Source organism: Octopus bimaculoides, chromosome 23 (genome assembly GCF_001194135.2).
Source record: "Octopus bimaculoides isolate UCB-OBI-ISO-001 chromosome 23, ASM119413v2, whole genome shotgun sequence".
NCBI classification, from domain to species: Eukaryota; Metazoa; Mollusca; class Cephalopoda; order Octopoda; family Octopodidae; genus Octopus; species Octopus bimaculoides.
This window is the reverse complement of record NC_069003.1, coordinates 37471824-37485509: the sequence shown is the minus strand read 5'-3', so window position 1 is coordinate 37485509 and position 13686 is coordinate 37471824. Positions and strand designations below refer to the sequence as shown.

Genomic DNA, 13686 nt, shown 5'->3' with positions numbered 1-13686 from the left:
CATTACTAAACCATCATCATCATCACAACCACTAATACCATTACTAAACCATCATCATCATCACAACCACTAATACCATTACTAAACCATCATCATCATCACAACCACTAATACCATTACTAAACCATCATCATCATCACAACCACTAATACCATTACTAAACCATCATCAACACCTAACATTACTACAGATATTGCAACTCAACAGCATAAATATTATCATTACTGCTATACATACACATTATATACAGATACATTAAATGTACACACATATATTTCATGATTCATAGGCACAATATATATATGTGTATATATATATATATATATATATATATATATATATATATATATTATTTCAACATGGAGCAAATAATTCAAGAGAAAAAGTAAGTTACAAAGATATTTTCGATCAAAAGTGTTCCAACCACAACCTTTCTGTCTTTTATGGTTAGGGTTAGGGTTATTTCTAAAGTGTTCTTTCTGTTACTTAAGATGGTAGGAAATGCTTTAAAGAAGACTTAGCTGCTATTTCTAGCAAGATGGGTGAGCACCAACAGGTTCACTGGTTTGGTGGTGAGAAGGGTGGTGGGGAATGCAGAGAACCTCAATTCCAGTCCAATACTTATTCTATGAACCACATTGAGAATTGAAAGATAAGAAAGGACGGGAGGATGACCAACCTCAGTGCAAGATGTGGACATAAGAAATAAAGGGACACAGCAAAATGTCACAGGGAAGTGACCAGTTCAACCTTTGACCTTAGTTTGCTATTTCAGGCTATGTCTTCCCCAACTGTTTCTTTTAAGTATAGAAGAATATTATGACAACTTACCTTGTCCTTGGTTCTCCTCTTTTTGAACTTCATCATCAGAATCAGCAACATCTATGGTGACTGATGCCGTATCATCCTCCCATGGTATTGTATTTCTGGAGTGGTGGTCATATTTCTGCTCGTCTTCATGTTCTACAATTAGGATATTCAACAGTACAATGTTGACAAGCCAATGTGGGAGTCTCCTACATGTTCTCTAAAACTGCTACCAATAGTAGCTTCAAATATCCCTCAAGCTCCACCTTTCCATCTTAAACAAGGAAAGAAAACGTTAGAGAATGTAGTTCTACCCCTAAAATTGTCATGAAGCTCACCACTGGAATGCCTTTGGTCATGAGTCTTCTCAGTCAGCTCTGACCTGGGGCTAAACAACAGTTCAGTGTGGAAATGAGTTTACAAAACAACCTTTTACATGCTAAATCTGTTAGAATTTTAGGGAGGTACCTTAGAGGCTGCTCAGACCCACTCTTAACTTATGTTCTTCCATTTTAATGAAAAGACACATTGCATAATGGGATGATGCTGGTTGCACTATGCTTAAATAAAACATGATGATGATTGCATTTAGGATGCCTTTCATTCTAGTCTGCTCAATCAGAGGTGGCCTTGAGCTAAACAAACAGTTTAGTACTAAGAAGCCTATATAAGGACCCTTCTGCAATCAGTCAACTTGCTGGAGATAACAGTTAAGGGACATAAGTACTATTTTTAGTGGTCTACTGACCCTGCCATTCATCAGATTCCCATAACTCATCGCAAATAATAATTATTTGTAGCATTGACACAAGGTCAAAGATATGGAGAGGTATAATTGATTTAATCTAGCATATGGATGACTGCTACTAAGGTTGTCAACCCCTAGGTACAGCATCAACCATTCTGTGGAATCAGCTTGTAAAAAGAATGTTAAGTCATCCGTCCAGTTGGAGAATCAAGGCATCACGTTGGGTAAGTGCTAACACCCTCTCTAGCCTTCCACGTCTGGATTATGTGAAAGCCCAAAGTTCAACAGAACATATAGAAGTATCTTACATATTCCCAATGGCCATTATAGTGTTACAGCAATAATTCAATCCTTCCAGTCGTTTCTGTCACTTTGCTATTGATATCTCACTATCAAGATTCTGGGCATGCCATTAAGCTGCTGCCCTCAATTTCCTCACGGGCAGGTGCTCTAGTAGAATGTTACGACAGGGACTTGAGATGGAGTCTCAACAGACACCCCACCACCCGCATACTTCGTTGTAGGTTTGCCTACATCAAGATAGTATGGAGAGGAGTAGTAGTAGCCTGGTGCTTGATTTCTGCTCTTGAAAGGCTATCATGATAGCCTATTGGCCTTGACCTGATGAAAATGATCATCCACCCCTATATGCATGGCAGTTTGTCCATCAATCTACCAATTCCACTAATCACTGCTTTTCACCAACAGATTTCAAATAAAATTATAATAATTTCTAATCCAAATCCAAGGTCATGAAATCTGGAATGAGGGACAGTGTGAAATTAACCGCAATATTTAATGGGGACTGATTTTACATTACTCTGAAAGAACAAAAGGCAAAGTCAAACTTTACAGGGATTCAATATCACAGAATGTTTTCTCCAGTGATCCCTAACTAATATCCACCACTCTAAATAATGATTTAAAACTCAAAATATAAGTGAAGAAATATAACCTTCCTGACTTGATGGCATCTCTTTTGATTGGAATTTCGTTTGTTTTTTCCCAAGACATCCACCATCAGGTTCATCAAGCATACTGTCTCTGTAGTCATTCTGGTGAAAGGCAGATTCTGGGGTTTTACCATGGGACATTTTCTTCTGTTTCTTCTGGCGTAAGTCCTTGTTTAATTTGCACCTGAAAATGAAACCTCAAGTATAATGAAACTATGAAAAATACAGTTATTATCATAACACTGTTTCAAATGTTTGGAACATGACCAGTAATTTTTTGCAGGGTGGGGGTGGAGGTAAGTCAATTACATCAATCCCAGTACATAACTGGTACTTATTTTATTGACTCTGAAAGGGCCTCAGCGGGATATGAACCCAGAGCATTAAAGAAGGACAAAATGCTACTGAACATTTTGCCCAAAGTGCTAACAATTCTGCCAGCCTTAGTTATAATCATAATATTGAATTCTAATACAGAAAAAAAAAAGACATTTTTTTTTTCGAGATGGGAGAGGTGCAGTCAATTAAGTAGGTCCCAGTAATTGTCTGATAATTATTTAATTAATCCAGAAAAAATAAGTCAAATTCAGCTCTGGTGGAATTCCAGCTCAGAACAAAAAACAAGATGCAAATAAGTATTACCAGGCATTTTCAGTCCCTGGGTTGTAGCCATGCTGAGGCAGTGTCCCTTAATTGGTTTAGTAGAGAAAATTGAATCTGGGATTTATTTTAAATTCGGGATTTACTTTACTGTTTTCTTTTTGCCAAACTGCTAGATTATGGGGATATAAACAAACCAACATCGATTGTCAAGTGGTGAGGGCAAACACAAAGACCCGCACACACACACACACACACGTGCAAATATACAATGAGCTTCTACACAATTTTCATTTATGAAATCAACTCACAAGACTTTGGTCAGCTTGGAGCTATAGTAGAAGATTCTTGCCCAAGGTGCCACACAGTGAGACTGAACCTGGAACCATGTGATAATGAAGCAAACTTCTTAACCATATAGCTTGGTACCAGATACTGATCCTTCTACACAGTGTTCAATATTTCTACCAATTCTGCCATCCAGTTTCAGGAAAGGGTGTAATCAAGGAAATCAAACCCAGTATGCGCCTTATAGTTATTGATTCCCAGAGGGATAAAAGGTAAAGTTAACCTCAGCAGGACTTGAACCCAGAACATAAAGGATTATGACTTAATACAGTCAGGTGATTTCTCCAATGATCTACTGATTTTGTCATCAACTGTTGCCCTCATCATCATCATAACGATGATAATTTAATTACTTTGACATCAAGAAAATAAATTTGTTAAGGAAGAAGTACGATCAAGAGAAGTAACCCCCAGGAAAGGTGAAGTCAATTCAGTAAGATTCCCCTTTTAGTTTGCTGCTCTACGGTCACTGCCATATCCCCATTCTCACCTCTGAAAAACAACAACAAAAAACACAAAAATAAAACTCGTTCTAACCTGGCACAAGGCATTGATCCCTTCACACTGACCAGAATGAATTGACCTTGTGGTCCACCAATGATGCCACCTCTTTGGTGCCTATATTCACAGCAGACACTAACTCGCAAGTGTAAAATACCATCCAAGTAAACACTGAGGCTGAATGGGAAGTTGATATGGCGGTGAGATATGAATGTGAAGTTTTCTGAAATGGAAACCAGATGAGACACGTTCTTACGGATTGTTTTTGTGGGTTTTATTGGACTAAATGACACAGTAATAATAATAATGGTTTCAAAGTTAGCCACAAGGGCAGCAATTTTGGGGGAGGGCATAAGTTGTTTACATCAACCCCAGTGTTCAACTGGTACTTATTTTATCAACCCTGAAAGGAATTTGAACTCAAAACATAGTGACAGGTAAAATACCACTTAATATTTCGTCCAGCTTGCTGCCTTAATGAATAATAATGATAATACTAATAATAATAGTGTTAATTGAGAAAGAAAGCAAACGATGCTGGATCATGGATATAGCATGCCAAGCTGACAACAAGGTATGCGATAAGGAAGAAAGAAAAGTCGAGAGATATAACAGGTTAGCTTGGGAGGTCAAGCAGTTGTGGTCGATGGAAAAGGTGGTAGTAGTACCAATGATTGTCGGAGTCCTGGGAACAGTGAGTAAAAATTTTGAGAAGTACATGGAACAAATAGGGGCTGCAATAAGCAAAAAAACAGCACTGCTTGGAACTGCTTGAATACTGCAGATGGTGTTCAAAAAATAAGCAGTGTTACCTTAGTTCACTAGTAGTGAACAGCTGGCAGTATAGTACATTTCCAGTGTTAGAAGCTGTGCAAAGACAATAAATAATAGTAATGATAAAGTAATAATTATTATTATTTCAAATTTTTGCCACAAAAGCAGTTAGGGGGAGGTGGAGAGACGAGTCACTTACATCGACTCTAGTGTTCAACTGGAATTTATTTTATCAACCCTGAAAGGAATAAAAGGCAAAGTCGACCTTGGCGGAATTTGAATTCAGAATGTAGCGACAGGTGAAATACTCAACTGGTACTTGTTTTATCAACCCCGAAAAGAATAAAAGGCAAAGTCGACCTTGACAAAAAAATTTGAACTGAGAATGTAAAGAGGGACAAAATGCCACTAAGCATTTTGCTCAGTGTAAAGAGAAAAAAAACAAAAACTACTGCAAGGCATTTTATCTGACAGTCTCCTGATTCTGTCAATGTATCACTTGATGTTTTCCTACATCAAAGAGAAAGATGCTTAATCATTTATATCAACACTTTTCAAGTGGGTTCGAAACCTCCAGATTTCCCAGTTAAAAGTTTTGTATAATGAACTTATTGTGTACAGTGTTCAGGTGGACTATAACACATCAGAAATAGTAGCCACAAGGGCATGAGCAGTAAATAGAATATGTACAGGAAGTGAACAGTGAAGAAGTTAAAAAACAAATTCTGTCAATGTCTGTCAGGTCTTTTTTTTTTTTTTTCCTAAAATTTATTCAATTGTTTAATTTGTAGAATTCAAAATAATTATTTTCAGTTTTAATATAATTAAACCCGGTTCACTCTGTAAAGTGGTTGGTATTAGGAAGAGCATCCAGCTGTAGAAACCATGCTGAAACAAGACTATGGGACCTGGTGCAGCCCTCCAGCCTTGCCTACCTCCTGTCACACCATCCAACTCGTGTCAGGATGGAAAATGGATGTAAAATGTGGATGATGATGATGACAAATGCAGTTCTGTCTCTCGCTGTCACATCCTGGACGTTGCACTGAATCAAGGGTGAAAGCACTGAGAAGGTGTCTGTCTGCTCATGACTATACAGGCACCGAAAACAATGCTACCAAGTCATAAAGGCTTGCAAGTGGGGGCTATGATTTGGTTTACTTTGTGGTTCATTTTATTGAACCTGAAGGGATAAAAGCAAAGTCAACTTTGCAGAATTTGAACTTGTAACACAGCCATAAAATTAAACTCAAAAGCAAAGAAGATTAAAAAGTGTCCGGTTTCTACCTTGGGGTAAAAGTTTGCCATGGTAAACACACACAGTGTTGCCACCACAGTGTTGTTGCTGCACAACAACTTCAGTTTCACGAACAGAGTAGCCTGGCAATTTTGTCACATGTTTACCCAAAAACTTCATGGTCACATTGCAGTTGGTCCTCATTCTGGCCTCAGCATTATATCTCTGCAACAGAATAAGATTGACAATAAGAATCTTGTTGATGATGATGATGATGATGATGATACCATTTGTGACATGGTTGACCTTGAGGAAGATGAATGAAATAATGAGGATCACAGTGATAATGATGGCAATGATAATGACCTGATTATTTTGACTTTCCCATCAATCGTTAGTGCTAAATTGGAAAAACTTTGGAAAAAGAGGAAATTTGAACAAAAAATGGAAAACAAAATAACAATCACCTCTGCCTTGTTTACATTATGGTTTGACATTAGTTTGGGGGTTGTCTTTGGCCGTATAGGCTTCATCCTGTCTCCTGTAGAAGGGTGAGTCGCAAGGTAAGGTGACTTCAGCTGTTTTTTCCATGTGTCATGAAGTGGGGCCAGTTTTAGGCCATACTGCCTCAAATTGTTCACATCCAAATAAAACTGAAACAACAACAGCAACAATAGCATTAACATCATTGCTATTACAAATTAATGCATGAGCCTCGACATTGTAACTATAAAAATAAGGCAAATCTCTTTCAAATTTAACTGTATCATTCTAAAAAAAAAAAAAGAGAAAAGCAAGAATCCAGTGAATAATAATGTGACGAAGACCTGTTGAGTCAAGTGAAGTCATTGTTATGGCTGATGCCAGTACTGCCTGACTGGCACCTGTGCCAGTGGCACGTAAAAACCACCCTTCAAGTGTGACCGTTGCCAGTGCCACCTGATTGGCTCCCATGCCAGTGGCATGTAAAATGCACCATTCAAGCATGGTTGATGCCAGTACTGCCTGATTGGCCCTCGTGCCAGTGACATGTAAAAAGCACCCACTACACTCGCGGAGTGAAGACCCTGATCTTGGGTAAAGGAAAAGGAGATTGGTTATTTACAAAAAACTTCGACAGTTAAACATCATCAAACAAACACCTACCACAAGTCAATGAGGGAGCTCTACATGATCCCTAAACTTGCTAAAAACAATAACCACATCTCAAATCATATCCTTCTAGCTTTACAGAGGAAAAAATGACATACTGTTTAATGTGATATGAGATAAACAATATTTAAAGATGAAGTGGTCAACTCAACCAGGGCTGAACAAAATCAGCAATATGGAAGATCGCTTATACGATTTTGAAAGATTTCCCAACATTGTAATAACAGTGACAAATTGAAAAACTCCCACCTTCCTTATAAAATACCTTACCGGAAAATACTGATCTCTTTCAGTAGAAGAATTTTGGGTCTGTAAAGTTGAATGATCCCTTGAAATGGTTGAGCATTTGCTTTCCAAATCAAGGCTGGAAAAACTCTGAAATAAATAAATAAATAGAGAACAACAAAGGCCAAAACATTAATGATGATGATTGTGATGATGGTGATGACGATGACGATGAGGAGGAGGATAATTTAAGCACAAGGCCAGCAATTTTGAGGAGAGGTTTTAGTTGATAGTATTGCTCTTAGAACTTCACCTATACTTTATTAATCCCCAAAGTATAAAAAGCAAAGTTGGCCTTGGCAGGATTGAGTCAAAAGAAATATCACAATGTATTTTTTGTCAGCTGTTCTAACAATTCTGCAGTGGCCCCTAACAACAGCACAAGAGTGAACCAGTCAAATTCTGGGTGGCCCTTGAATAGGTTTTTGTTGCCACAAGTGTAACAATTCTGTTCTGTGCCCAATGTCAATGGTCTTACAACTTGTGTTTCTGTACCAAAGGTGTTACAAGGACTTTCGAATTCATGCTATCCTTCCTCCAGATCATATATCATTCTTTGTCACCTCTACATTAACCATTCACTCATATCTGCACTGCAAAGGCAACAAGGAGCAGTGTTACTGCCATTATTTTGCATTTTGGGTATTTCAGTGCAAGTTTGTGACCAGGTATGGAACTCACTATCTCTGCTTTCTGCTTTTATCTTTTGCTCTCACTTCTGAAAACCTAGCATACACTACAGTATACTCAGCCTCTCACAACAGACAAGATAATATCTTTCATGCTGGCATTGATCTCTTTCAGTTTGACCTTTAACCCTTTTGATACCATATTTCTCTTGAAATACACTGCCTTCTGTAATTTTTAAAATGTGGAATTTAATGAAATAACTTTATTTATATAACATAATAAAGTTGAGGTTGGAAAATTAATGAAAATGAAATTTTGATGAAAGATTTAAATTTAGATCACTTTAAAACGGCAAGTTGGTATCACAGAACCAGAAGGGGTGGTCTCAGTTGGGTTGCTATCAAAAGTGTGTGTGGAGCGGTAGACAACATTATTCACTTTCATTGGGAAACCAGTATGTCCACTGTCATCTTGCCAGCTCTTGAAAAACCCCTTGGCTAAGGAGATAGAGTTCCTTGTGACACACTTCTGATACAGTTCTTTTTTTTTATTTAAGTGGACCATGTCAATATCTAAAATTGCCATAGTGACACAGCAGTTTGGCTGTAATTTCTAGGAGCCTAAGCCCAGAGGCTTTTTCATTGCATTGGTTAGTTGAGTAAATTGTGATAGTAGTGGATGTGGGTAAGACGTAGCTATAACAGTACAATCATATAAGGCTACACTACTTTAAAAACTTACCATGTCTGAGTTCTGAGTGCCTTGTTGCTCATATGCAGTCCGTGGTCGTGAATTGGTCCAAGGCTGGTGTCGCATGCTTCCAGCTACAGAGCTTGCACGCCTTGACAGAGACTCTCGACTTGTTGCAGACGTGAGTAATGTGTGGCTTCTGGCTGTATAGCGCTCTGACTGAAAATGAAACAGAACTGCAATACTGATTTGATGTTGCCATTTGGGAAGTTGGTAATTTATTGTAGTGTTGAGGTGGTAGGATAGAATGGGGATGCAACAGCAGTAGTAGGGATAAAATGATAGCTGTGGTCATCATTGTTATTTAGTCACAAATCAGCCCTGAGTGAGCAGATGTATGATAAAAATAAAAAACAAAATCTTTCATTCATGCCCATCTTGTCTTCTTTTTTTGATGCAGAATTACTTAAGCCTATGTGCCCATATTACTCAGACAGTATGGTGTAATTTGAGGGAATTTGTTATTTTTAACAAGATATATATGGTGACAGTATCAGGATAGGTGATATTCAATCATAGCTCCGACTGTTGTAACTGTTGGAATATATTAATCCATCCATCATTGTTAATGAAGAAAGGACATCACATGGGCACAGCGTGTCCGGCTGTGGTCGATTATTCCAATGCATTCTCAGAAGTCTCTGCTGCTGCTCGGACACTAGTGGACTGTTGGAACTGAAGGCAAGTAATTGACCCTGGACTTGTGTAGTTCACATTTTCTTTGTGCTTCTGCAATCCTGTTCTGTTCGTAGCAGGTGTGGAATGTATATCTTCATAAACTATAACAATCTAGAAACACTGTATGATGCGATGACACTATATTTCTGTGATATTTCTACAAACGAGGCAATTATCAAAAGGTTCCTGAACCAGTTACATTTAATAAAAAAATAACTTATTTACCTAAGTTTTAACATCATCTCCTTCGAAATAGTTACCTTGTGCAACGATACACCAGTCCCAGTGTTCCTGCCACTTTTGGAATCTGGCCTGGAAGTCGTTTTCCATAAGCAAGTTGAGGACTTTCTTCAATTGCCCTAGATCCCAACAATGTCGTTAAAATGATGACCTTTGAGCTGCATTTTCATCTTAGGGAAGAGATGGAAGTCCACAAGTCCTAAATATGGTGAACCAGGCAGGTGCAGAAGTGATACCATGTTGATTTTGGCAAGAAACTCATGAGGAGAGCTCAGTGAAGAATTTAATTCTTTGTGCTGCACAGATCCAGTCACTTTCACCAAATGTCCTCCTCCCTCAAATGCTTCAAAATGTTACAGTAGAACTCTCGATTGATGGCCTGGTCCTGGAGAACATATTCTCAAGGCACAATACCACATTTCCGGGCATGACACTCATGGTAGGTCTTCCACATCGCTTATTGTCTTCCAGAGATGTTCTTCTGGTTTTCAAGCACCTTTGCCACAACTCATTGTTGTGATACAGTGTATTTTGATGTAACAGCCAGCACATTTCAAATGATTCATGAAATAAAACTGTGAGACATTGTATATAATTGTGATGCAGCGCACACCATTTGAATAACCAGCAAACATAAATGAGGTACAATAAATAACCCTGATATACTGTATAGTGTAATATTGTTGTAAGAACCACTACATAATACTGTGTTATATCATACATTATATACGAAAGGATTATATAGAAAGGGTTCTATAGAAAAAAGTTTAAAATGAAACTCTTACCCTCATTTTTCGAACCAGTTCCAGCTTAGATATTTCTTCCACTTTCTGGTTGATTTCATTTTCTCTCTTCAGTTGCAGATCAACAGATTTATGTACAATGGCTTGAGCTAATGCTTCCTTCACTTGCTCCTGCTGTTCAGCACGGCTGATGTTCGCCCGATATGTTGACTCAGGAATAATTTCACCTCTTTTATTGATCTATGTAATAGAGGGGAGGTAAGCACAGCAGTGTGTATATATAAGTAAATACACACACACATATAATGGGATTCTTTTAGATTACATGTGACCAAATTCACTCACAAGGCTTTGGCCAACCAAGGGCATTAGTTGAAGACACTTGCTTAAGACCCTGTGGTTGGGAAGCAAACTTCTAAACCATACAACCATGCCTGAATATGTGTGCGTGTGTGTGCAGCATCCCATCTCAATGGGATCACCTTGTTTGCCACCCAATGTTTCCACATGTAAATAATACCCTCCTCACACACACACGCTTATATACCATGTAAATGCATTCATGCATGAAGATATATCCTTAAGCTTACTGTCAACTAGGTTAACTATAATTTTGGCTCTTAACAATTTTTCACTTGTCACATGGCCCTATTCACCGGCCAGGAGTGCCTAGCCTTTCTGTTCACATGGCCTCTTCGCAAGAGCATCTGAAAGAACACAGAACACACATAATAGAACACTTGTCATGATATATAAATAGTGTATGTGGCTGGTTCTCGATGTTCAATCCAAGCATATGTAGCTGGTTCTTGATGTTCAATCCAAACCCTTCTAAATAAATTCTGTAACCTTATGTGAGCCTACCTTTTCGTATAAATGAAAATGCATTGACAGATTTTAGCTGAGACATAAAACGATTCTGCCAAGTCAAATGCAAGATAGATGCAAGAACATCTATATTTCTATAAGCAGCATATGATTTTATTTATTTGGGAGAAGTCAAAGATCATTTATACTTGTATATATAAACTAAAGAATGATACCATCCATACTTTAGACTAATTTTTTCCCTATTAGTAGGGAGAATTACCAAATGACTAGCAGGGTAGTTAAGTGACATGTATGCTTGACCAATGGTGAAGCATAGAAGAACAGATTTGCATATGTTATGCAATATGCTATTTCATCTCTACAGTATGTTATGGAGCAATTACAATTAAAAGTACTTACCAATCCAATTTTCCTTAAATGCCTCCGAAGATATCTGTTGCTAAAATACGCAGTGAGGTTGGAGTCGGTGAGACTGTTGTACTCGCTGATTCTGTAACGAGTTTGATTAATAACAAAAACATCTGTATACACACACACAACATTATATAACATATAATCTACATGAGTGCACATTACATGTGTTTGCATATATGTGTGCATTTGTGCGTATAGTATAAGTTGTGTGTGTGTGTATGTGTAAATGATGAACAATTTGTTTAATAAACATATATTTACTCTCACTATCAAAATATAATCTGTCGGTAAAGAATACTGCAAAGAAAGAGGCTTGGAAATGTCATTATGAAAGACTGCTGAACATGGAGAATGAATGGGAAGAGGAGAGGCTGCCAAATGTTGACCCAATTTAGGGACCAGCTACCCAAATTGACAGCTCCTTGATAGATAAAGCAATTAAGGATATGAAGACAGGGAAAGCCCCCAGCCCATCAGGAATCACTGCTGAGATGCTTAAAATATCTGATGGTGTAGGTTACGGTCTAGTCACCCATGTTGTAAATCAGGTGTTATATGAAAGAGTCATACTCAATGACTGGTGTAGCAGCACCATAGTCAACTGCTACAAAGGTAAAGGTGATGCCTTAGATAGAAATAATTACAGAGGTATCAAATTGTTGGATCAGGTAATTAAGGTTACAGAGAGAGTCACAGCCCAACTAATTAGGGAGAGAGTTATTTAGACGAGATGCAGTTTGGTTTTGTGCCAGGGAGAAGCACCACTGGTGCTATATTTCTGGTAAGGCAGCTGCAGGAGAAATACCTAGCCAAGGATAAACCTCTGTACTTGGCCTTTGTTGACTTGGAGAAAGCCTTTGACAGGGTCCCCCGATCCCTTATCTGGTGGTTGATGCGGAAGCTAGGGATAGATGAGTGATTGGTGAGAACTGTATAAGCTATGTACAGGGATGCTACCAGTAAAGTGAGGCAATGAGCACAGCAAAGAATTCAGGGTACATGTAGGGGTTCACCAAGGATCAGTGCTCAGCCCCCTCTTGTTTATCATAGTCCTCCAGGCAATAACAAAGGAATTTCAGACAGGCTGCCTTTGGAAGCTCCTCTATGCTGATGACCTTGCTCTTATTACTGTATCTCAACAAGAACTAGAGAAGTTCCAGGTATGGAAGCAAGAAAAAAATAATAAAAAAAGGAAAAGAAAATTAACATGGAAAAATTATTGGTATTGATTGTGGCTGATCTATTGTCAGATTTATTTGTAACATGTCACAGCTTGTTTTATCAAATCAACACAGTTCTCACAGTCCAACATTACTATTCAGCCTTCATTACTAATTTATCAGTCACTGTCTACACTTAACATGCAGTTGTGCATACCAGCATCATCATCATCGTCACTGTTATCATCATCATCATAATCATTATCATCATTATTTAGCATTCATCATCCATACTGGAATAGGTTGAATGGCTTGACAAGAATCAAAGAGCCCAAGGACTGTGCCAAGCTCAATTGTCTGCTTTGGTTTGTAAAGCTGGATTCTTGAAAATCACCATCATTTTTATGCATCCTTGCAGACAGAAGTATCATTCAGGAGCCCACGAGGGCACCTCTTTGGGGTTACACAACCCGTAGGGCAATAGAGTTAAATCTCCCTCAAAATACGTATAACATCTTGAAACAGAAGAGACAAGTGTGGGAAAAGGTCATGACTGGATTGTCTCTGAATATAGATCTGCTTGGTTAAGGGTGCGCTTGGGGCTGTGCAATAATAAGAACAACATTGTGATTCACAGGTATGAACCTTAATATCATTCACAAGTCATCACATCAACATCAAGCAGTTCTGAATATAATCACTTTCATCCATAGTACCCACACAATCCACCCGTCATCATTCTACTCATCTCTGTCATCCATAGTACCCACTCAATCCACCCGTCATCATTCTACTCATCTCTGTCATTCATAGTACCCACTCAATCCACCCGTCA

At 38.2% G+C, this 13686-nt stretch overlaps 1 protein-coding gene across 1 annotated transcript in view; it reads right to left on the bottom strand.

The window, feature by feature from the left end:
• The window catches only part of LOC106878375 (glutamate-rich protein 3), a 19794-nt gene that overhangs the window by 3407 nt on the left and 2701 nt on the right, over positions 1–13686 (bottom strand). Inside the window, exons 2-10 of the mRNA XM_014927566.2 lie at positions 11677–11767; positions 10489–10686; positions 8777–8944; positions 7391–7495; positions 6436–6621; positions 6019–6193; positions 3994–4180; positions 2511–2692; positions 832–963 (exon numbers count right to left, since the gene is read on the bottom strand). Of these exons, the coding sequence (XP_014783052.1) occupies positions 832–963; positions 2511–2692; positions 3994–4180; positions 6019–6193; positions 6436–6621; positions 7391–7495; positions 8777–8944; positions 10489–10686; positions 11677–11767 (1424 nt within the window). The remainder of the gene's footprint in view (positions 1–831; positions 964–2510; positions 2693–3993; positions 4181–6018; positions 6194–6435; positions 6622–7390; positions 7496–8776; positions 8945–10488; positions 10687–11676; positions 11768–13686) is intronic.